The sequence below is a fragment of the Coptis chinensis genome, chromosome 4 (genome assembly GCF_015680905.1).
Source record: "Coptis chinensis isolate HL-2020 chromosome 4, ASM1568090v1, whole genome shotgun sequence".
In the NCBI taxonomy this organism is placed as follows: domain Eukaryota; kingdom Viridiplantae; phylum Streptophyta; class Magnoliopsida; order Ranunculales; family Ranunculaceae; genus Coptis; species Coptis chinensis.
Window position 1 is genome coordinate 26366630 of NC_141459.1, and position 26318 is coordinate 26392947.

General features: G+C 37.9%; 2 protein-coding genes across 2 annotated transcripts; one reads left to right on the top strand and one right to left on the bottom strand.

Moving 5' to 3' along the window:
- The first annotated feature begins 4535 nt into the window (after window positions 1-4535).
- Window positions 4536-6253, top strand: LOC147502932 (uncharacterized). Its single transcript, XM_086604658.1, has 2 exons — window positions 4536-5178; window positions 5304-6253. The coding sequence occupies exons 1-2, from the start codon at window positions 4536-4538 to the stop codon at window positions 6251-6253; spliced, it is 1593 nt and encodes a 530-aa protein (XP_086460784.1).
- A 14366-nt stretch (window positions 6254-20619) lies between these two features.
- LOC147502933 (uncharacterized) lies at window positions 20620-26275 on the bottom strand. The gene is made up of 5 exons (XM_086603927.1): window positions 26073-26275; window positions 25734-25826; window positions 25537-25641; window positions 25112-25464; window positions 20620-20787 (listed from the first exon to the last, which is right to left on the bottom strand). The coding sequence occupies exons 1-4, from the start codon at window positions 26268-26270 to the stop codon at window positions 25201-25203; spliced, it is 660 nt and encodes a 219-aa protein (XP_086460053.1). The 5' UTR covers window positions 26271-26275; the 3' UTR covers window positions 20620-20787; window positions 25112-25200.
- Between the last annotated feature and the right edge of the window lie 43 nt (window positions 26276-26318).

The window sequence follows — 26318 nt, forward strand, 5'->3', positions numbered from 1 at the left end:
CTCTTAGGAAATCCTAGATTAGATAGATAATATAGACTAGATCCATAATATAGTTAGTTATTCATAAGCTTAGGTTTAAGTTAGTTTTAATTCAGTTTTAATACAGTTTGAATTCTTAGACTCTTTCAATTAGATTAATAAAGCAATTATTATTCTTTCAATAATATCTTGTTCTTATTGTTCTTATTCTATGAATGATAGTTTAATGAATCAAAGCTAAAACCTCCATTAGAGGGGTTTGAGGAAGCTTTGATGAAGACTTGATTGTGTTAGTGTAGATATAGTTGTAATAATCTATTCCACTCTATAAAGTAATTAGTTCACCATGAGAATGGGTTTAATTGCTTCACATGCTAATTATTAGTTGGTAGAGATTGCCATGAATAATTAGGAATTAGAAATACCCAACCTTTACGTGAAAATGTAAAGATTAGGATTACAACAAATTTCATACTAGTTTATTAAGTCGAATCAAGGTGGAATCAAATTCTCCTAATTCCTTCCCATATTCACATCGTAGTTTTGAATTTCCGTAGTATAATTTACATCATTTCTATTAGTATTCAATCACCGCATTAGTATAATTTCAAACCATTACTCTCATCGTTTTTGTTAGAATTAATGAACTAGGAAATCTTACGTTTAAACGAACTAGGAGTGGAACGAATTCTCTACTCCACATATTGCATTGATAACGAGAGTAGAATTTTGATACATTAGAGTAAAATTAAATCGTTTTACTTATTCTTAAGTTTAATTAGTTAAGTCTAGATAAAACTATACTTTTTACGTTTATCAGTTACCTATATGAGTACCTAGCAATTCCACAAATAGAACTGGTTACCCCCTATGGCACAACTCAATCTGTGAAACTCTCTAGATCGTTAAGCCACATTTTCAACATCTGAAACACTCCATTTTTCAATCCAGACATCAAACCAATTCCAAACGTTACCGGTCAGCCGTTCTGTCAATTCCACCTTCACTCCCATCACACCAACAAGTGTAAGTGCTTGAGAAATTATATACAATACCTGATCAGCAAAGGACTCTTGAAGAAATTCGTTGACAACGAACTGCAACAACCTAGCAGAGGTCCAGAACAAAGGTACTATGTCCACCAGAACGCCAACAGTGGCGAACCACAAAAACAAAAGAGAGGTCGAACTACTGGGGCTTTTACTCGAACACACGTCCCAATAGTCAAGTTCATATCAGAACATGACTCCCCCCCCTTCCACACTCCCAGTTCACAAATGGATCCACCCATATCGTCCAGATTCACCGACTTACAGCTAGGTCGTTTACCACAATGATGATGTATGGCATCGCACAGCAGCCAGTTCAGCATGGTACACACAGCTTGCAAAGAACCATCATCATCTGAGCAAAGGAGTATCTATGCTTTCACAAAGGTCCATTCGACATGTTTTCTTTATTTCGTCAATGTCTTACCTTTCTGTTCATCAATAAAGTTATCCCTCTTTCATGGAACATGTTTTGCTCCATACTTACAATTAAGTATAGAAAAATACCTAGTTCATAATGTCAAACCAGTTCACTTCCACACACACGGTAGAACGACTAACGAACTGCTATAACCACGAAGTCACACTTCGACTCCCCTATAACAAGGTAGACGAACATTACACCAGGACGTTGCACCCAGCAAGAAACACCATTCATACGAAAAACACAGTAACTAACTCAAAACTCACTATTACTCAAGAGAGACGTCACCAAACCACATAGTACGAAGCGTACTAATCAACCAGCAGTACGCTCAAATACGTCCTAGCCACAAATTTCCCCCGATCTCACATACTCAGAGCAGATCGATACTAGTCATATGCCCAAACCAAGATCAATGCGTAATCATAGTCGCACAACATAAACCATACACTAGGGGCTTCGCCAATAAACAAATGCACCGATAGAAGCACCTCACCAATCCGGACGTATCTTCTACCATTAGTCTGTATTAACAGCCACGTGCAAGCTCACATTTCTTTTTTAGACCAACTAAAATGTCATGCTGATGACTTACAAAAGATCTAATCAAATTCAGCAGTCGTCACATGAACTTGCCTCACGAGCTCACTCCAAAGTGACTCCAGCGGAGGAAATAATCTCGCCAACTGGGGACCTATATTTCTAGGACCAGTTCAGGATCGAGCTATCATGGTATCATACCAATGGAAAGTGGAAGCTAGGAGCAACTCAACTTGAACTTACCTCTCGAGCTCACTCCAAAGTGACTCCATCTGGGTAAATAGTCTTGCCAGTTGGGGACCTATATTTCTAGGACCAGTTCAGGATCGAGCTATCATAGTATCATACCAATGGAAAGCGGAAGCTATGAGCAACTCAACTTGAACTTACCTCACGAGCTCATGATAAGCACCCAAAACTGTAATATTAAACCCCGAGAGACATAGCATTTTGATCAATTATGTGTTTAATAATCATGTAATAATTATAATTTCGTACTTTTGCAGATTTCCGCAGTTAACAGGAATAATGATAAAACATGCATCGAAGTACGGGAATACTGGAATATTTGAAGTTTCCCACTCAACCCCAGTGAAGCCCAATAAAGCCTGACTAGAGCCGAAGTTTCCAAAAGAACAAAACCAGTGCAGAGTGGGTCCACATATAAAGAAGTAGCAAACTTCTGAAGCTCACATCTGATAAATCTAGATGCCGACGTTGGCTAGTGAACTGCCAGAGCAACCAACTCTACGCAAAGATAGAGAGTTGTAAAAATGTCAATATCAACGCCGCCACTAGACCCACTCTGCGGGCCCAAAAGGCATGACGAGTCAGCATATGCAGGTGGCAAGTGATGGTCACAAATTTGTGCCACCTTGCAATGGAAAAGACACGTACCAATTCAATGTTTGAATTGAATTGGGCTAAAAGACAAAACCTTAATAAGTAAAAGACAAACCAAATTAAACAAAGTAAAAACAAAACTTTGAATATCAAAGTTTTGAACGTCTCAATTTGAGAAACGAACAAAACATAATTAATCCTTCTCCAACCTCCAGCCTATATATATGGGGGGGGGGGGGGGGGCTTCAGATATTCTCCTTCAGCAATTATGCTTTAGCTTATGCATTAGTTAGTTTTCATTCCAGCACTTACATTCCGTCCTTTTTATTTCAGCAGCTTAATTACTGTAAGTCATTTTCTTCTTAATGAAGGTCATTTCATTTCAAAATCTTCATCATTAGACCTTGGTCTGAAATGTTGGAATTTGAAAGGGAACATCTTAGAACTGTTCCTATCTGGATCAAGCTCTTTGATGTGCCTAAAGTTTTATGGACATCAAAAGGGATTAGCATGATCGCAAGTAGGCTGGGGAAACCTCTTTGTTGGGATGTTGCATCTCAACAAAGGAAGAGACTGGATTATGCTAAGGTGTGTGTAGCTATCCCGGTAGATTCTACATATCCGGTACAACTAAGATTTAAGATACGAGATGGTCAACAAGTAACAGTGGGTGTGGAGTATACATGGAAACCTAACTCATGCTCTCACTGTAAAGTGTTTGGGCATACCCTTGCCAAATGCCCAAAACAAGTTCCCAGGGCAGTTCCATCAATTACACCAATTGGTCCTAATAATGATTTTGTCCCTAGACAAGCAAGGCCTGCTCCGGATACAATATTGTCTAACAATGTGGGGAATACATGGATTCCAGTGGGTAGAAGGCATGTTTCTTTAGATTCTACTGTAGTAGGTCCAGGGAGGGTTGAGGTAAGAGTGGCAACAGTAAATACAGCAGCGGAAATCCCAGTTCAGGAGGAAGGTCCTAATCAGCAAGAAATAGTGCCATTTATGAGTAATGAGGTTATTGCCATAGGAAATAGATTCAACCTTCTGAGTGATGAATATGGAGAAGAAGAGGGACATGAAGAGGTTAATGAACTTGACAACCCTGGTGTAGCTCCGCTGACAGAGGTGCCAAAAGATTTTAATCTTGCTATAGATCAACAAATATTAGTTCAACCTCATGGCATTACTTTCTCGGACATGCTTTCTACTGAGTTAGTAAACCATGGTAGTCTAGAAATAGCCATTGACTGTAACTCTGAAGTTTATCAAGATGTACATGATAATTTTATCACTCAAAGACCATCAGAAGTAAGTCACGAGGTAAATGAAGAGCAAGACAATGATATTTCTATCCATGAAGGTATAGATGAGGACCCTATCTTATGTATCTGTGAAGATGACCCTGATGACCCCGAGATATTCACTAAGGAGAAATTGAGCCAAGAAGAAAATTATAATTCGGGAAATGATGATCCACTGAGTGAAAGGGATTATTTCTCTGATCATGAGTATAAGGAGAGATCCCCCATTACTACAGATGTTGTTAAGTCAAGTACTCAAAGTTTTAGCCCTGTGACTACTAGAAATCAGAGGCAATCTAAACAAAAGAGTCACGGGAAAGTTGCAATGGATTCTGGTACTATACAGAATAAAGCAAAGATTAAGGCTCCTAGATCTCATAAGAATAATCATAAATGATGATGAAATCTATTGGAGTGTGGAATGTAAGAGGCATGAATGAGCATAATAAAGCTAAAGAAGTAGGGAAAGTTCGAGAAGAGAATAAATTGTGTCTTTTTGGTCCGTTGGAAACCAAAGTTAAGATAGAAAAATTAGTTGCTGTGAGAAATTTATGCTGCAGGGGTTGGCATTGGTGTGATAACTATAATTGTAACCCTAGTGGCAGGGTTTGGATAGGATGGGACTCTAACTATGTTAGGGTTAAGAAGCTCTCTAAATCTGATCAATGGATTCATTCTTGTGTTACTAATCTAGCTGATGGAAAGAAGTTTTTTTGCACTGTTGTTTATGCTAGTAATTATGCTTACAACAGAACTTACCTATGGCAATTTATTAAAAGCTTAAACTCAAGTTTTGCTGAGCCATGGTGTGTATTAGGTGATTTTAATAATGTGCTTTTTTCAAATGAGAGAATTGGATGTTCACCAGTTCACCCAAGGGAAACTATGGGCTTTCAAGATTACCTTAACTTCGCAGGCCTCTCAGATATGAAGTTCTCTGGAAATTTCTTTACATGGTCAAATAATGCAGATGGATCTTTCAAAAGAATGTCAAAGATAGATAGGTGTCTAGTAAACACTACATGGACATCTGGAAGTTTGACTGAGGCTGTTTTTGCCCCTCCAGGATTATTTGATCACTCTCCTATCTTTATCAAGTGGTATCGTCAAAGAAATCTCATTTACCTTTTAGATTTTGTAACATTTGGTTCTTGCATCCAGAATTTCAGGAGGTATTGCTGAAGGCATGGTCTGTCGTTATTCAAGGAAATCCTATCTTCATTCTAAATTCTAAGCTAAGATTGTTGAAGAAATCTATTAGAGGATGGTCTAAAGGAAAATTTTCTCGGTTTGAGTCTAGAGTTCTTGCTGCAAAAGAAGAATTAAATAGAATTCAAAATCTTTTACAATCTTGCCCAGCTGATCATGCACTCTCTAGGCAAGAAAAAGCAGCAAAAGCTTCTTATGTTCTTCTAGTAAAAATGGAGCAAGAGGACCTCAGGCAAAAGACTGATTGTGATTGGCTTCAGTTCAATGATAGGTGTAATGCCTATTTTTACAATGCTATTAAAGAAAAGAGAGGGAGAAATCTTATATGGTCAATTGAAGACAGTAATGGTGGTATTCTTAATGATCCTAGTCTTGTCTCTGCTGAGTTTCTTAGCTACTATAAATCTATGTTGGGGCAAGATGCAGTTATCTCGCATGACGATGACTTCTTCAGTTCTTTACAAGTGACAGGTACCTTATCTCACTTTGATGCCTTTGAACTTGAGAAAGATATTTCCTTTGAAGAGATTAAAGCTATTCTTTTCAGTATGGAGGATAACAAAGCTCCTGGGCCGGATGGCTACAATGCCTTTTTTTTCAAAAAATGTTGGCATATCGTAGGAGAGGATTTTGTTAACTCTATCAAGTATATGTTCCAGCATGTCTATATGCCTATGAGTGTTAACTCTACGTTCATAAGCTTAGTTCCTAAAGGCCCTACCCCTTCTAAAGTGGGTGACTATAGACCTATTGCTTGTACTAATGTGATCTACAAGTGTGTTGCTAAGCTTTTAGGGCAGAGATTGCAACCTTTCATGGATAAACTTATTGCTCCTAGTCAATCTGCATTTATTCCTGGACGTTCAATTCAAGAGAATATTCTGTTGTCTCATGAGCTATAGCGAAGTTACACTAGAAAACATGGTTCTGCTAGATGTGCTATCAAAGTAGATCTCCAAAAAGCTTATGATTCTGTGGCTTGGCCTACTATTATTCACATGATGGATGCTCTATCTTTTCCTACAAGATTCAAAGGATGGATTATTAGTTGCTTCACCTCTCCTTATTTCTCAGTAATGGTCAATGGTGCTCCTCACGGTTTTTTCTCTGGAAAAAAAAGGTCTAAGACAGGGTGATCCATTGTTGCCTTCTATGTTTGTTTGTGTTATGGAGATTCTTAATGCTCTTATGCTTTGAGGGCTTCTGGAGAAAAATATATTGCCCCACCCCAAATGCTCAAAGAGTATAATTACTCACCTATGTTTTGCTGACGATATTCTAGTTTTTTCTAAAGGAAGTATTGATTTAGTTCAAGCCATCAAAGATATCCTCTCATCTTTTACTGCTGCTACTGGTCTTAATATGAATTTGAGTAAATCCTCTCTTCTCAGTGGTAGCATGATCTCTGATGATGGAGTTGCTCTTGCAAACATTTTGGGTGTCCAAGTTGCTGAACCGCCTCTTAAATACTTGGGACTTCCCCTAGTATCTTCCAGACTTAACATAAGAAATTGCTTCCCTCTCATTGAGAAAGTTACTGGAAGAACTTCCAATTGGAAGAGTATCCATTTAAGTCATGCTGGTAGACTTAAACTCATCATTTATGTGTTATCTTCCTTCCACTCATATTGGGCCAGAACTTTCCTTCTACCTAAGAGTGTTTTGCTGAAAGTTTCAAGGATTTGTATCAAATATTTATGGAGTGGTCCTCAAATGGTTTCTAAGATGCATCAAACTAGTAGAGAAAATTTGATATATAGTAAGCAAGAAGGAGGGTTAGGAATAGTTGATCCTCTAATCTAGAATAGAGGCGCGTTGTGTGGCTTGGTTTTCAAGATTGCAAGAAAAGAACACAACTTGTGGAATTGTTGGATTTGGGAAGAGCAGATTAAATCAAATTTTTTTTGGACGATGGATATTCCTAAAGATTGTTCATAGTCATGGAGATCAATTCTCAAGAGTAGAAAATTTGCTCAGAAATTTACGAAATATATTCTTTTCTTGAGCATTTTCTACTCTTGAGAATTATGAATGCACCTTTGATTTAATCTGCTCCCACATTTGAAATAAATATATATTTGGTGTCATGACATTTGGTGTATGAATGCACCTTTGATTAGAAATAGTGAAGCATGTACTCTCTTCTCTTTCCCTGAGAATGCCAAAGTTAGTGAGCTTATTGATAATGGAAGGTGGAACAATGTTGTACAATCTTTACCTACAGGAGTTCTCAAGAATAGCATTCTCAGTATTGATATCTTTAATCATTTACATGAGGACAAGATTATATGGACTCAGACCGCTTTAGGGGAATTTTCTACCAAGTCGGCATATGAGAGTCTTAAAAGAACTAGAAGTCCAGTCAGCTGGTATGGACTAGTGTGCGGAAGATTAGTGATGCCGAAGTATTCGTTTAATGTTTGGCAGTTGTTCTCGGGAAGCATGCCCACCCAAGATAGATTATTATATAAAAAAGTCCTTAACTCTTCTTCTTGTTGCTTGTGTAACAACAGTTGTGAGAACTCTAAGCATTTGTATTTCTACTGCAACTACTCCAAGGTAGTCTGGTTCCAGGTTAAGAAGGCACTAGGTCTCACAGCCACGGTTCACCACTCCAATCGAGAATGGTGTAACATCTTAAACTTATGCAGAGGAAAATCTCCTACTGTTGAAGTTTATAAGGTGTTCATTTGTGCCGTTATTGGTTATATATGGAGGGAAAGGAATAACAGACGATTTAATGATGTGTCTATGGCAGCCTCTGATCTTAGTAAACTTTTGATAGCTGAAATGTGTCATTACTTGGAGGTCAAGGTGGATGTAATTGTAGATTCTATTTTGTTGAGGGTTCTTGCACACAGGTTTGGCATTTCCTTCAAGTATAAGAGAAAACCAGTCGTTCAATGCAAGTGGGTACCTCCTGATCATGGTATAGTCAAGATAAATTATGATGGCTCTATATGTGAACAAGGAGTGGGATATGGGGGAATAGGTCGGGATGAATATGGAATAGTTCTGTTCGCATATACAGGAGGAGGTTCAACTAGATCTATACTATTTCAAGAGATTAAGGCTATGGAACAAGGTTTAGCTATCTGTGTGGAGATGAACATTACAAGAGTCTTAGTAGCATCTGATTCTTTGAGTGCTATACAAATCATGACTCGAGCTGAGAATACTCGTGGAATTCTTTGGAATTTGATGGTCTTTGTTAGAAAACATATCGCGAGGCTGCCGGGGATTACCTTCATTCATGTGTTTAGAGAGGTGAACAGAGCAGCTGATTACTTAGCGAAATTGTCAATCTCTTGTAATGTAAATGATTGTAATTGCTTTATCTCCCCTCTAAGTAGTGATCTAACTACTATTGTGGAGGAAGACTTACATGTAACCTATTCGAGAAGCTAATACAGGTAAGGGTCAGCCTAACCCTATCATCGTTTCAAAAAAAATAAGGTCATTTCTTTTCAAGTTTAATTTCTATCCTGCATTTATTTATTTAATGTATACAACAAGTTTAATTATTCCTTCAATGACCATGAGCTAATTTCTCCCCCCCCCCCTCAGGGGGAGGGTTATGCTGCTCGTGCAAAAATCTGGATTGACTTTTTAATATTCTAGAATCACTACTTAGGAATTAGGTGTAGATTAGACATCCGGTCCCAAAATGACTGAGACTGTACAAATTTGGAGTGTTGATGCCCTGAATCAGCCTCTGAGAGACCCAAAATGTCTTGTCTTGCTGACTCTTTTTGTGTCAATGACTCTCCAATTTGTCCAGCTGATGTAGAATTGAGCCAGGAGCTGAAATAATATTCCAGAGATGAAATATTAGTTCAACTTCTTATGCTAGTGCGATGCGACTCAGAGATGTGTGCGTTTCACTAGGGATCAATACTCGATGTCGTCTCGGGTTTGTCTATGAACTCAAGACGAATTAGAGCTGTAGTGATGTGGTAATATAAACTGTTAAAAAATGACTCTTGCATGAGTATGATTAACCCTCTCCTTGTTTCTCTATCTTTGTTATTTACATCAAAATCACCGTTAGTAATTTACATTATTTACATTTCCGTTAAATTAATTAAACCAACTAAAAAAACTTAAAATCATACTCACTAAAAGTTGTAATTCCTGTTGTGAACCTTGCCGAGCCCTAAGGTTTGGACAATCCCTTACTCGACCTATCCTACCAAACCCACGTGAGTAAGGTAACTTGACTAAACGGATGACTATACGGACTTTGGACTTTGGTCTTCGGACTTCGGATTGTGGACTTTAGACTTAAGTAACTAAAACCAAAAATGTATAATTACATGTTTATCAAATGGTGCCGCTGCACGCCGAAGGACTCTAGACATTTAACTAGAATACATCAAACATAAACCCCTTCCCTACCACTCATCTTTTTAATTTCCATTTCTTTTGTAATACTAACGTGTTACGTACCTTATTGCCCCAATTTTTTCTACTAACAGATATTTGTGAACCAAGTCTTGTTTATTTTCATTAGCATAGTCTAAGTATTCCGTAGGAACTTGAAGTATTGAATTGACAAAAGAGTCTCGGACGAGACTATATTAGTAGCGCGCGAGACTAACCTGGAGTATCAACACTCCGGTTTTCTGGTACAGGCCACTCTCCCTTTCAATACTCTTTTGGTCTCTCTAGTCCAGTTTATCCAGTAAGTTCACGAGCTCGGGACTTAGTTCGATCGTTGTACGAGGAATCGTGGGACGCCAGGTTTCAAATTCTTAAACTCCTCAAACTTTGTCGAGGATATTAATTGGTTGTTGCTATAACCTGTTTTACCTTGCATGTTTGTGTGTTGGTATGAGAACTCTTTGCATATAAATGTGGTTCGTCATTACATCTTCACGTTAACACGATTAATATGATTCGAAAATAGTTGGATGTATGTGTAGTTTCAAAACACCTGCTTAGAATATTTTTGTATGTGTATGTTACATCAATTCACGTACGCGGTATTCATTTGTATGAGTTCGTTCTCGACATTCCCCTAGCTCACATTTAAGTTGCACGTATCGATAGCTATAGATTATTGCATGCGTAGGACACATTTCTATTCACATAGATTTGCATATGTAGACTTCCTGTGTAAAACTAGCATGTGTTAATTGTATGTTTAGTTTCTATTTTGACATCCATCATTTTTAATTGCGTGTTTCGTAATCACGTCTCCATTAATACATTAATTACGTAAAATAAAAATTAAAAAAATTAAAAATTTAAAAAAATAAAAAATTAAAAAAATTAAAAATTAAAAATAAATTAAAAAAAATAAAAAAAATAAAAAATCATAGTAATTAAAATTTCATCTTAATCATCTTAATAACACCCCGCATAATACACCATCATAAATCATCATCCTATTCCATCAGTGTCTAGGAAACTTAAAAAAAATTGAGGTTGCCTAATTAAGGAACGTGCTAGTACGAACAACCTCCCTCAATTCTACCAGGTGACCTGGCTGCTAGAATATTCACACGTTGTCCTAGCTTACTTGCTCAAGTTAGCAACAGCTCAGGAAAACGTGCTTCACCTCCCTCCTCCCTTAATTCTAAAACCTCCAGTCATAATTTGTTCCTTATGAAGCCTTGAATTAAAATTTGTATTTGTATGAGACTACGGTCTGATAAACATAAGGAATTAGAATTTACATATCGGCATCGAAAATACAATAAACAACTGCTTATGCTATCTCCTAGACATAGTTCCTCCTTCGTAAACCAACCTCGTCAAACATCTCCGTTGCCATTATCTCCTTTAATTATGGCCGAGGAAAATCCCACAGTCGAGAAACCCCTTTCGGATTTCTATATTGCTTTACAGGAAGGACATGCTTCCTGCATTAAACTCGATGCGATTGTAGGTGATTTTCGCATTCCGCCAAACATTTTCGGTTTGTTACCTGTTTACCATGGTTTAGACCATGAAAAACCATACAATCATCTTCGTCGGATGCAACAAGTAGTCACCACTTTCCGCCATCCGACCGTTACCAACGAACAAGTCTTGCTTAGGTTGTTTCCCTTCACCTTAGCTGATAAAGCTTCAGTTTAGCTCGCCGAACAAGCGCCGCAATCCATTGACACATGGGCCAAACTCGTACAAGCGTTCATAATAAAATTCTATACTCAGAAGAAAACTACAGAAATGCTTCAGAAGATTCAATTCTTTCGCCAACATTCCCAGGAATCCTTTTCGGAAGTCTGGAGCAGATTTATTGATCTACTTCTCGAATGTCCCCATCATCAACTCGACACCGCTGTATTAGTCCGTTCATTCTTTAATGGTCTCTCTGACCATCAAAAAGAAACATTAGATATCATGAATGGCGATTGTTTCATGGACAAAGGCGCTACTGAAGCATACACTTTCCTTGAGAAACAGGCTTCACGAAGCACCCATTGGGGAAACATTGATTCTTCAAGATCTTCTAAAGACACTCCTACCAAGGTTACATCTATGTTCGAGGTCAAACTTGATCCGGAATTAAAAACTCTGATTGAGTCCCTAAACAAAAAGGTTGATGCTCTTTCTGTTCAAGTAAATGATCAGAAACCCAAACAGGTCATGGCTGCCAACACTTCCCCATGTCCTCTTTGATTAAGTTATGAGCACACCGATTCTTATTGTCCTTTGGTATACGAGTGCCCTCCCCAATCTTCTGAAGAGGCTTGTGCTTTTAACATCCCTAATGCACTTTGGCGAAAACATCCGAATTTGGCTTGGGCACCCCTTTCCCAACAACAAGTTCTTCCGGGTGTTAACAACGCTTCTGCATGACCACCCGCAAACTAAAATTCCTACCGTCAAGGAAATCCTCCACAATTTCAGCAAGGGCAAAATAATTTCCCCAACAACGCAAATATAGGGTATCAAAACAACCGCAACCTTGTTCCTGCTAATCAAGGATATGGCTACCAAAATCAACTCGTAAATAATAACCGTGAACTTGTTAGATCTTTGCTCAATGGTACAATCATTTGCCGATAAAACAGCTGAAACTTTTCTGACTTACATGAATCAACATAATCAAATCTTAGCATCTATCCAACAGTCTCTTCAGCTGTTATCACAGGATAAAAGTCAAAAGAGCGTGTTCCCTGGCCAAGCTGTTCCCAACCCTAAGCCTACGAACACTGCCTTTGAACTCAACAATGCATCAGGATCTAGTAATCCAAGCCAGGGTGAGGTAAATGCCATCACCACTCTTCGTTCTGGCCGAACCATCAACAATAACATCATTATGCGGACGAAGAATCGACGGAAGCCACGGCTGACGTCCTTCCAACTCCTACCTCGCAACCTATAACGGACGAAGTTGTTCCTTCCAAATCTACACCCACGTCCCTAGGAAAAGACGCCACTGATCTTTATACACGATTCCGCCCAAAAGCTCCATTCCCTGTCCGTTTGGCAAAGAACAAACGTGACGAACATTTCGATGAGATCCGTGAAACCTTCAAAAATTTGACCATAAACTTACCTTTTCTAGGTGCGCTTAAGGATTTGCCCAAGCATGCCAAGTTTTTGAAAGACATGTGCACCACTAAATGACGTACGAATGTTCCTCAACAAGCGTTCCTCACTAAGCAGTTTCCCTCTATTACTACTACCAATGGTGTGGTTAAATACAAAGACCCAGGTCGACCAACTGTACCATGCACGTTGGGCGACAAGTATACCGCTACCGCACTTTTAGACCTAGGAGCCAGTGTTAACCTACTTCTCTACTATTTATTTAAGCAGTTAGGTCTTCATGAATTAAAACCTACCAATATGACTCTACAACTCGCGGATCGCTCCATCAAGTACCCAAAGGGCATAGTAGAAAACGTCATAGTCAAGGTCCAAGATTTTTACTACCCCGTTGATTTTGTCATTCTAGATACCGAAGTGGCATGTGATTCCATTCCTATCATCTTGGGACGTCCATTTCTTGCAACTGCTAACGCTCTCATAAATTGTTGGGACGGTTCGATGACGTTGTCTTCCGGGAACCTTTCTGTCAAACTCAACGTGTTCAAATTAATGAAACAATTTCCCAATCCTATAATGGAGGGCGAGATTAGTTTGGTTGATAGTTTGGCACATGATTATTTCACAAACTTTTTTTCCAAAGACGAGGTACATCAATTTCTTTCTTTTGATAATCCTGAGTTTGACGATAACTCGTACATTAAGGATGTCTACGCATTATTAGAGTCGGTACCACTATTTGACCCTACTGCTGCGGTGCCAACTGATCCAGAAGAACCAGACTTGATCTTTTCCATTGAAGAGATGGTCGCTCACGAATCCTTAATCCCAAATCCTCCAACTCCAAATTTAAAACCTCTACCTCTAATTTGAAGTACGTGCATCTTGATCCCGATGGTAGTCACCCTATAATAATCTCTCCTCACTTAACTACCGATAAAGAAGCACGTTTGATTCGTGTCATTCGTGAACACCGCTCCGCTATCGGGTGGTCCTTAGATGATATCAAGGGAATAAACCCTAGCATATGCACGCATCGTATACATCTCGATGACGGCTCAAAGACATCGCGAGAACCGCAATGTTGCCTTAACCCCGCCATGAAAGAGGTGGTGAGAGAGGAAGTTTTATGTTTACTTGACGCGGGTATCATATACCCTATCTCTGATAGTGACTGGGTTAGTCCTATCCACGTTGTTCCTAAAAAGTCCGGCATTCAAGTTGTACAGAATGAAAATGGTGAATGCATTTCCACTCGCATTCCATTAAAATGGAGAATTTGCATTGACTATGGCAAACTTAATGCCAGAACACGTAAAGATCACTTCCCTCTCCCATTCATTGACCAGATGCTAGAACATTTAGCCGGTCATGCTTACTACTGTTTTCTTGATGGCTATTCCAGCTTCTTCCAAATTGTCATCGATCCCGCCGATCAAGAAAAGACAATTTTCACATGTCCCTTTGGAATCTTTGCATACAGACGAATGCCTTTTGGTCTTTGCAATGCCCCGGGCACCTTCCAACGCAGCATGCTCCACATTTTCAGTGATATGGTGGAATGTTAGATGGAAGTCTTCATGGACGACTTTTCCATTTATGGAAATTCCTTTGACGAATGCCTATCCAACCTTTCTAAGGTGTTGACGCGTTACGAAGAGAAAAATCTAGTACTTAATTAGGAGAAGTGTCATTTCATGGTTACCAAAGGACTTGTTCTAGGACATATTGTTTCGAAAGACAGGATAGAGGTTGATAAAGCTAAAATTGTTAAAATTGCTTCGCTACCTTTTTCACGTACAGTTCGTGATATCCGTGCCTTTTTAGGACACGCTGGGTTTTACAAAAGATTCATTCAAGATTTTTCTAAAGTTGTGCAACCCTTAACCAATCTTCTGCTCAAGGATGTTGTATTCGACTTCAATTTCGATTGCAAACAAGCTTTTGATACGCTAAAAACCGCTCTGACTACCGCTCATATCATTCAACCCTCTGATTGGTCTCAACCATTCGAACTGATGTGTGATGCTAGCGACTTTGCTATTGGCGCCGTACTAGGCCAACGACGTGACCACAAACCCATTGTCATTTACTATGCTAGAAAAAGTCTTAATGATGCTCAACGCAATTACACAACAACTGAGAAAGAGTTCCCAGATGTTGTCTATGCATTGGATAAGTTTCGCCCTTACCTAGTTGGATCATCCACCATCGTATATACTGACCATGCCGCACTTCGATACTTACTCACGAAAAAGGACGCGAAACAGCGATTGTTTCGCTGGATCCTTCTCTTGCATGAATTCACCCTGGAAATCAAAGACAAGAAAGAAACCGAAAATGTCGTGGCCGACCATTTATCAAGGATGGTTGGTGACATTGATAGTGATTCTGAAGCCATCTGTGATTCCTTCCCAGAAGAATATTTGTACTCCATTTTCTCCACTCCATGAGTGCGGCGGATATCATTAATTACCTGAATTCTTGAGGAAGTTCCTTCCTCTTGGTCACGCCCCTATCATAAAAGTTCTTATCCACTATAAAAATTATTATTCGGGATGACCCTACCTCTTTACGTATTGTTCCGACCAACTCATTCGTCCTTTGCATTCCGGTGGGGAGCACATCGACGTATTATCCTTTTGCCATGAACAATCTTGCGGAGGTCATTTCAGTGGAAAGAAAACTGCGGCCAAGGTGTTACAATGTGGTTTTTACTGGCCTACCCTTTTTCACAATGCACATAAACATTGCATAGCATGCATTCGTTGTCAGCACTTAGGTCGAATTACAAAACGCAATATGATGCCCCTAAATCCTATCTTGATTGTGGAAATTTTTGATGTTTGGGGCATTGATTTTATGGGACCCTTTCCTATTTCTCAAGGTTTTCTCTACATTCTAGTCGCTGTAGACTATGTATCCAAATTGATTGAGGCACTCGCATGTCGCTCAAATGACCATAAGACTGCCATGAAATTTGTAAAAGAAAATATTTTCTCTCGTTTTGGTGTCCCCAAAGCTATCATCAGTGATGGGGGTACACACTTTTGTAATAAAAATTTTGGGTTTTTAATGAAGAAATATGGAGTTACTCACAAAGTTGCTACTCCATATCACCTACAAATGAGTGGCCAAGTGGAAGTCTCCAACAGAGAGATAAAGTTCATTCTGAAGAAAACTGTCAATCCATCAAGAAAAGACTGGTCTCTCTGCTTATCGGATGCCTTGTGGGCATACCGAACATCATTTAAGACACCTATAGGGATGTCTCCTTACCGCATTGTTTTTGGAAAACCTTGTCATCTGCCAGTTGAACTTAAGCATTGTGCCCTTTGGGCCTTCAAAAGCCTCAATTACAATTGCAACGAGGCAGGCGAGAAGCGAAAACTGCAATTAAATGAGCTTGAGGAGATTCGGAGTGATGCTTATGATCTTTCGAAATCCTACAAAGCTAATATGAAAAGAGTACACGACAAACACATTTTGCGTAAGGATTTTAAAATTGGCCAAAAGGTTTTCTTTGCATAACCGCAGATTACACATTTTTCCTAGTAAATTGAAAACACGATGGTCTGGTCCTTTCATTGTGTCAGCTGTGACACATTATGGGGCAATCTCTTTGCTTAATCCACAAGATAACAGCGAATTTCAAGTCAATGGACAACGCCTAAAACATTACCAAGAATTACGCTCCCCAGATGTTGAACAAACTCTTCTTCAGGATCCGGTCTACATAGATTAGATGTTTCATTTGGTGTACTCAATCTTGTTTCTATAGAGGGTTACACCATTTTGGTAGCCGGGCCATCTTCTATTTTATGATCTCAAAAGTTCTTTGAAGTGTGTGGTTGCAAGTGCCGAAACCTTAGTCAATGGAAACTCTATTTCAGAACTGAGTATAAATGTTTTCTGCAACACGAGCAAATGTGCCTGTCGGTAAACGATGGGTGCCTAAAATTTCACTTCTTTCCTTCTCTTCCATTTTCTATTCTCTGCCTTGCGAACTTCAGCTAATCATTTGGTGTAAGTCTCACTCATCATGAATATGGAATGGTCGTAGTACTTTTGCTCATAAATGACGCGCGCGAAGAAAAGGGTGGTGTATGCATTGCCAAATACCCTTCTGTTAAGGTCTTGACTTCCTATCCGATATTAGCCAGTTTAAGGTATACTTTTGTCTGACACCAGCTGCGCAGGATAATCTTCACCGCCGCACCATTTCTCCCACAGGTTGGGAATTGTCTTGAGAATCTGACATTAAAAGACTCACACACATCTTGAGAATCTGACATTAAAAGACTCGATTCGTCTTGAGGATCTAACGTTAAAAGACTCACCTTGTAGATATGTATATATTGTTGCCTTTTATCAACCACTTCCTCATGCATTAAGTTGTGCACATAGAGATTCGTGTTCAACCTCGGATGTTACATACTTGGAACACAAATGGGCAATGGATTCCACCAGACCAACCCCTAGAATTGGTTACTTTAAGTTCCCTTTGGGGCGGTTTGAGGATAGCCTTATGTAATAAGGGCAATATTATTAGACCGTAGCGCGCACTGTCCAGGATGGTACCGTCCTGCCCCTAACCCCATAATACATAGAGGTAAAGCTACAATCTGGCTGGATTGGGTTCGCTTCAGAGCCGACATGACAGTTGCCTATGAATTTAGATGGTGACTCTTCTGGACATCTAGTGTTTTTCACGTAATCTCCCTTGTATATAAATAAAACATTTGTTTATAAATAAAACACCCCTCCTTTCTTTTCAAAACTCTTGTGACCTTTGAGAATGACTCATACAATTGGATATCATTTTTTGTGCCGATCATTTCAATATCTCATTCATCCAATTCGGAGTCCAAATGAGTCGTGGGTGAACATTTAGATTTTTTAGGCTTAAATCGGGCTTTAGGCTTGATTTGGGGTTGGGAAAAAAATTTGGCCCAACCAAATCTCGAAATCTCGGGCCCTTTAAACTCGACAAACCCAACCACACACGTCACCATCACACACTTCGTCTTCCCAAATTTCCGGATCTTCTCCCCTCTCGATTAAGTCTCGCATGAGACAGGTCCACGTTATATCCAGGTCTCGCGCGAGACTCCTATAACTCCGACCCCGATTCCCTTCTGTTAGCAAGTCCCATTTCTCCCCCTCATCATAAATTAATAGCCAGCCTCTCCCTAAGACTAGTGATGGCCGAAAACAGGCGAATTTGTGTGTAGAATTTTTTTGGAAATGTGTTCGAAAATGGGATGTTTGCTCCATTCTTTGATAATTAAATTCACTATAGAGGATGGGAGTACTTGTTATATGCTAATGGCGGGCTTTATTCCAAAGATTTAGTGATGAAATTCTATGACAATGGGAGCTTTAATGGCGACCATTTTTGGGTTACCGTCGAGGGTGTGCGCCACAAAGTCACACCTGTTTTGATCTCTGGGATCACGGGCATTCCTCTGGTCGACCACGTACTGACTCAGCAACAGTTCGTGTACCCACGAACTTACGACCTAAGTTTAGTTTAATTTACATTATGTTTTCCTTTCATTATTTTAGTTTAATTAATCTAATGATATTAGGCTAATCCCCCCATTAGAGGGAGTGATTATGAAACCTAATTAGGAATAGATTGTTTAGTAGAATTATTTAATTGTATATGTATTTCAACGAGTTTAGTTTATTGTATGACTTCCAAAATAAGCATATGATAAATTAAACTAGGGATTGTTATAATTAAGTCGAGAGACTTGGTTGTAATAATCCTACATGTTAGTAATAATGACTATAGAGATGTAGGTTGTTGCTAGGGATGATAAAGGTTGAGGCTTTAGGTTGAATCATTGCGTGAAAACCTAAATATGATATCTTTTCAATGAATAATTCGATTATTGCATGAAACTAGTTATTAAGTGGATTGATCACTCTTCTCTATAACTTTTTCTTCCATCGAAACCCTATTTTTATTAGTTTAGTGAATTTAGATTTATTTGAATCCATCGTATAATCGTAGAATAGAAATTTCACATCACACATTACTCCCACCATTGTTCCTTGTGTTTGATTAATTGAATTCACGTATGTCTTCCTAGTTTAAGAGTGGAACGATTCTGTACTCTATATATTGCATGAATATATATATGTGAGTAGGAAATAAATAATTGATACCGTAAGAATAAGGTTAGAGTAATCTAATTGAGTTTGTGCGGGTTATCAATCATATATAAGACGCTGTCAATTACCTCCATTTCGAATAACACATCCAGCCCAGTTTTGTGAATGCTAAATGCATTTTTTCTTGTTTATTCTTATTGAGTTTCCATACAGATTTCTACCCAGATTTCTTTCCTTTCTATTAGGGTCTCATTATCTCCTTATAAACAACAACAATGATATAAGGGTACCTCTGATATAATCACAAACAAAACATATGAACATCAACAGTTTCTGTGCTGACACTCAAGCACAATAAACTGGATGTTTCACAAACCACAAAATACCATTACATCGATTCAAGCAGAAACCTATACATTGAAACATACTTCCAAAACTCAATAAGGTGATCTCTGAAATGGAAGTGGAAGTGGGATTTCAAAAGAAACCCAAGTCGTTTATGGTGACATCCACAGAGTCTTCATTGCTAAAACCTGGCGGAACCGCGAATGAAAAGGCAATCTAAGCTCACCACAATGACTGCTCAGTTGTCTTCTTCTACTTTTGTATCACGCCTTGAATCATATTCAAGTAGTTAATTTTTTCATCGTTCTAGAAAGGGTCTTGTTCATCAAGTACATTATATAAAAACTCAATTTCATGCGCTTGGAAAAACCTTCTACAAGACACACTACAATAGATAAAACTTTTAGCGATGAAAATAACTGTCGGCAAAAGTAATAAAAATGTCGGTAATTGTTAATAGTGACGTTTTTATGATCGTCGCTCAGTCGTCGCAAGAAGTATAGTCGCAAAAGATCTGAAGCTACAAAATGAAAATGTCGGAAAAGGTTAATCATTAACGACATTTTATAATGTCGGTAGTGCCAAGAAAAACGTTGGTATATATATTTTGTATTTGATTGTTTAAAACGTGGCAAAAACTATATTCTAGCGACGGTTCAAGAAACCGTCGGAAATACGGAATACTACCGACATTCTGTATCGTGGCAAAACACCAGTTTTTCGTTACTTGAAATTAGTATTGCGACGTTATCTATTGTTGCTAAAGAGGGATTAGTAACGACGTTTTGACAAAACGTCGGTAGTAGTAAGAATTACCGACGTTTTATTTCGTGGCAAGAACACCAATTTTTTGCTACTTAAATTAATATTGCGACGTTATTTATCGTGGCTAAAGATTAACTTTTAGTGACGTTGTGGTTCTCGTCGTTGTAAACTTCTATTACCGACGTTTTGTTTCGTGGCAACAATACCATATTTTTGGTTACTAAATCGATATAATGACATTATTTACCGTCGCTGGAAATAAACTTTTGGCGATGTTTTTAAAATTTGTCGCAAATTATATACTTGTAGGAACGCTTTTGTGCGTCACTATACATTTATTTTTAGTGATGCTTTGACAAAGCGCCAATTTTTTTTTTTTTACCCTATTTTTATTCAATTACATACTTACATGAATTCGTTTCTTTCAATCACAAAACTTAAAAGAATCATATAAATAACTTCAATTCAACCACATTAAATTTAACCAATAATATTCCCAAAAGTAATTTATAAAAATCGCTCTCTCCATGTTTAAGAGTAATGTGATTCATTACATACATATAATAGTCTTATAAACAACAAAACATCAAAAGAAATTGTTTGAACATCAAACATCTATTGCATAGTACTTTATATCCCAAAAAAAGTATGCCCAAAAAAACCCATATAAATTGTTTCTTCCAAACCGCATGAGAACCTGTAAACAAAATATGACAACATTTAGTTCACATCTACTGAAATGTCAAACCAAGATATGGCAACATGCATTTAAAGATAATCCAAATAATCCAACACCAGACATGTAATTTAAATAACAAACTATACCCCTCGTTGGCTCCTAGAATTCACATACACATAATTAAAATCTAAGAATTAATCACTTATAATGATATTTATTTAACGTAAAAATATGGAATATGTTAGTATGTACAACGATAAAAAACGAGATACTAAATACTACACTAATCTAATTAGTGTTTTACTCTCCATTTTAGTATAATTTAACTCCTAGGCTGCTATGGGCCATCCCCCTGACAGGCCATCTTCTGACATATCTTTGCTAGCTATAACACCCCCTTTACTCCATAGTTTGCTACAAAAAATTTAGCACAACTAAGTAGCAAGCATATCCACCTCCAACACTGCTGCAAGCTAAAAATATCTCCATTCACCAAACTAAAAGAATTTCTTACCAATTCAGCAAAGTAACTCCATTATTGCACTCTCTCTTAATTCTTCAAGCCATTACTTATCTTATACTATAGCGTAAAAAAAACCAAGACGTGAGCGGGTTTGACTCACACAAGTCCAAACTATAACTAAAATATAAAACAACCTCTACACATCGCATTCTAAAAAAAATCGGCAGAGTTTCCTTTGTATTTCCAACATTTCATAAATTTAAAACCTGTCCTAACCTGAAATTCAAATAATATACTTCCGTTTAATATATAAAAAAAAAAACCTCAACCATAAACCCGACTACTAAAAGATATATTGATTCGTGAAACCGGCTACTTAACCATCTCGACAAGTGCCAGTTAAATCAAGTAGCTACAGCGCCACGAAACCAATCTTTTACCCAAGATTGCTAAACGCTAATTATCGTCATCACTTCTAAATAATGAATGCAGTATAATATTGTTTCATAATTCAATAATGCAAAAAAATAGCTAAATTATTACAAAACAAGTTAAAAGGAATCAATTTGAACTAAAGAATTAAGGTTCCTTATCCTAGCGGAAGCTACGGTTATGGTGAGAAAGCTTGCATGGTTGATACTTATCAAACAAGCCTGTACGTCTCTGTCATTTATTCTCAAATGACCAACATTAGTCACTTAGTCAATGCATGTATATAATAATTAAACAAGGTTAATTACTTGGTGCTTGCATTTTATTAGTCTAGCAACCTATATTCTAGTTCTCTATGTAGAACGGTAGGTACCTGTTCGTCCTCTTTCAGCTACTTTACAATTTTTATTACATTTCGTTTATATAAATCTTTGTACAAATAACAATTAACGAAGTTTCAAAATAAACACGTTAGCAACACGCAATATAATCAATATTATCAAAGGATTTAGATCATGTTGAACACGTACGAAAACATAATTAACCAAAATTTATCAATAATAAAACATTTTAAACACTCGACTACCTTGTACAAGGGGTAAGGTAATAATACCAATCATGGTGATAAATTCTAAACTAGACCATGACTTGTACAAAATGTACCAGTCATGGTGGGTGGCATAGGATAAGAGAAGTTTGGTTGGGTTGCTTACACTAAGTTAGGAAAGGTTAATTTGAACTATTGTGTGAAGGGTGAAATAATTGTTAAGTGGATCATTATTTAAAGTTTGGCAGAGACAGTGAGAAGTTCGGCCATTGTCTTGTTCCATTATCGGACTCGACGTTGGGTATAGCCCTTTGGGAACACCTACAAAAGAATTTTAGAGACATCCTAGGTAATTTATGAGGAAAAATAATAAGCTAAAGCACCTATATAAATATTGATGGCATGAGCCAAGAGGAGTACACATTTGAAACAAGAAGTATTGTACTCATAGGAGATTGAGACGGCACACGGCAAATGTACCAAATTATATCATTTTACTAGCTTAATTTGATTAGGGGTGGCATAGAGATTGGTAATCTCTAAAATCTCTCACAGCCTAGTAGACAATCGAGTGTCAATTTGTATTTGATGGTGAAATCACTTTCTTACTTAATCATAGAATGCAAAATATTTCATTTACAATATCAAAGTAAAAGCACACTTATCTTGCTTGGGTTTTCTACTTTATCTATATAGATTTACCAAGAGAAAAAATAATTGGATGTTACTAAAGGGATGCAGCTGGTTTCTCTGAAGATCAAAAAGTCCAGCAGTCATATAAAAGAAAATCACAAATACAAAAATCACCAAGTCAGAACTTTACAAGAGAAGGAAAAGTAACAGTACCCATCAACATTGTAATAGCAGAAATCATACAACTACGTTTTAGTGGTTTTACTCATGTTTATACCATATACTATTCAACGGGTCCTGCTATTTATGTTTTCACAATACTCACCTTGTAAAACATGCTTCCTTGCTTTTAGCATCCTGAACGAGATATCCACTAGTTTGACTTGTTTACAAATTGTTAAACTATACGACTATTGTAGGCGATAAGGAAGCGTGCAAATACAACCCACTAAGACCCACTTTCTTGAGAGAGAAACCTATGTTCTTGAGATAGAAGCCTATGGACCCTTTCTCAATCTCAATAGGAATTGAGGGAGCTCATGGGGACTTCTAGTTACAGGACCAATTACAAGTCCTCAAGAAAGATCAGATCACGCAGAGATTCCGCCCTTTGCGCTCCTACACAAGGAATGGCTCTTAACCTGACCTACACCCTTTATAAGATAATAATTTTTGATCTTGTTCCCCTGGAGCCCATTCCTTGGCTTGAATGTAGGGCAGGGGAAGTTACCTTATAGAGCTCCAAGCGGAAAGCTACGTTGAGATGCTACTGCTTAGATTAGATGGTTAGCTCAGTAGATGCTTTCTTGTAGCTCTACCTTTGAAAAAGCACTTCTCTTGCGTTCTTGAGTTAGCTCTTTGTCTTGTAGCTACTACCGATATGCTATGCAAGTGGTAGAAGTGGTGCTACTAATTCAGTGCTAAGCACTCAGCTTGCTCAGGGCTTGGTTGAGCCTCATGCATGTACTGAACCTAGGCATAGCCTGCTAAGGAACCCAGTAAATTGCACTACACTCAGTACACACTTATTTCTGGGATCGCTTTGATTCAAGCATGCAGTGAGTGCAACATCGGACGTTAATCAGGAAGCATACAGCAGACAAGCACACATCTTTGCGGTCTTTCTAAACCTCATTATATTAAGCTGGTGTCAGCCTTTAGGATTTTATCCCTAATCTTGAGTGTTGAACCATAGGTTCGGCACAAGAGGAATCTTTCTTAGACTCGGTTTGCCGTTTGTACAAGTCATGGTGGGTGGCATAGGATAAGGGCTTATAGTGATGGTTCATGTGCACTATGTAAGTTTGTTTTGCAAAGACATTGTAAGTAGGAAGAAAAACAAGAACAAGGAAGCAGAACTAGAACAGAGAAGCCATGACTTCTGTTGCTTGAGACATGAGACCATGGATCTAACTTCTTTATATGCTTTTCTTAACTGAAAAATAGTTAGTAATGAGTGGGTGCCACTCACATTGAATTTTGAAATTTAATATGAAATAAGACTGTTGGCTTGTAAAACTACATTGAGGCAAACTAATCAACTGTATCAATCTACTTTAGATACTAGAGTAAAGTACATTGAAGCTACACTGCTTCAATATATATACTCATTTTTTTCCCCATAATGACTTCAATATACTCTAGATGTCTTAGAGATTTCTTTCTTCAATGTAAACATGACAAGAGTACGATTCTATACAATCCTCCCTAAGATGATTTCTATGGACTAATTTCTAAAGCAATTTGTTGTACAAACAGAATATACTTCAATACTTCCTTTGCTTGCCCAATCAAGCACCCATAAGCAAATTTATTGTAGTGATACTTCTAGACGTGAGGTTGCAGAGGCAGCTACTTATTAGTTAGCATTCATTCAATTCTAGCTAATAGTCTATAGTGTGAAACTTTGACTAAATCTGAATGATGCTTTATTTTCACAACCTCTCATAAAAGAGTAAAAGTCCAAACTATTATTGAATAGTCCCAAATGTTATGTCCCCATTATATGTGCGCACGACTAATGTAGCACCTGACTACAACAAAGAAGCGCAGTTGATGGCAGGGCCAGATCTAGAATTATATGGCAGCGCAGTTGAGCATAAAGTTATGTACAATCTACTGACGCATGGCAGAACCAACTAACCTAAACAATTGAAGGCATGAAAGAAAAATCCAATAAAACAATTAGGAAACATGGAGAGTTATTCAAAATCATGGAAGCAGAAAAACTTATTTCAAATGATAAAGGGAGCAAAAGTTGTTCGTACCACAATTAAGGAGCATTCTGGAACTTCGACATAAGGAAGTCCAATGCACGTTGTTGCTCATCGATTCTTGCCTTTTGGGCATCCATTTCCTATTGTTGGGCATTCATTCTCTCTTGTGTCGAATTACGCAACTCCTCGAGCTGGCTCTCCGCATCTGCTGCCCTCCTCCTCAGCTGATCCACCTCTGCATTCACATATCCACCTCTAGCTTTGCTTGATGGAGCTACCTGTCCGTGACCAATGCCTCTATTGTAACCACGTCTTACACCCAATATTCTATCAAATATCTGTTGCTCTGTTAATGGGGTCGAGCCTTCTTGTGGAGGTTCAAATTGGAGTTCACACATTCTTTCCTATATTATTGTTAGTTAGTTAGAAATAAATATCAAACAAATAGTGGGCATTTCAGAGTACATATTACTTACATAGTTTTCTTCAGCTTGAAGAGAAATCCAGCCTTTCTTTTCATTATAGTGGGTATTTTTATACAATTCAATATGACTAGGCTCTTGTTGGCTCTCAGGATCAGCCTGTACCATTTCCAAAGAGAGACAGGTTATACCATTTGTTTAAGAAACAAAAAACATAATTATCTAAGTAATAAGAAATCCTATATACATACCATATCTGCAAGAGCCCGGATAAAAGACTTTGAACCACCACGGTGGCCAGTTGTTAAGCACGAGCGACTATACTTGTTCTTCTCACTGACATTCTACATCCAAACAAATGCATTTTAATTTGTATTAGGAATCGAATGAATGCAAGTACTTATTATCCTATCATGTAGGCTAGCAAAAAGGGAAGCAAGGAAGAAGGGAGTTCCTCCATAGTATGTTTTTTCCTCTTGAAAAGTCTTCAAGTAGTTAATAAAGAAAGTTCGCTGCAATCACACCAACTTCAATATAAAATGTATACATTTAGTTCAATATAAGACTTCTCCTTTAAAATTCTAAATTACCTTGAACTTTTCAGTTTCCCAGAAATCACACCAACTTTCCCACGCATCTTGTGAAATACTGCTGTATGGGTGTTCGTGCTTGTTTACATTATTGGGTAGGTTCACATAGTGCATGTGAAGGCTGCCCCTGTAATCCTTAAAGCGGTCCCTTAAATATCCATTTACAGCTGACACCACATGTGGTTGGCTCATATCCATATCAAACTTATCCTACAAAAAAGATAAAAATTAAAAATTAAAAAAAAG

Excerpts from the sequence above, each read along its gene's own strand:
- LOC147502932 (XM_086604658.1), top strand. The coding sequence starts at position 4,536 with ATGATGATGAAATCTATTGGAGTGTGGAATGTAAGAGGCATGAATGAG. Across the intron at positions 5,179-5,303 it reads CACTACATGGACATCTGGAA|AATTTCAGGAGGTATTGCTG; the intron begins GTTTGACTGAGG and ends TCTTGCATCCAG.
- LOC147502933 (XM_086603927.1), bottom strand. The coding sequence starts at position 26,270 with ATGGATATGAGCCAACCACATGTGGTGTCAGCTGTAAATGGATATTTA. Across the intron at positions 25,827-26,072 it reads GGGAAACTGAAAAGTTCAAG|AATGTCAGTGAGAAGAACAA; the intron begins GTAATTTAGAAT and ends GTTTGGATGTAG. Across the intron at positions 25,642-25,733 it reads TCCGGGCTCTTGCAGATATG|GCTGATCCTGAGAGCCAACA; the intron begins GTATGTATATAG and ends GAAATGGTACAG.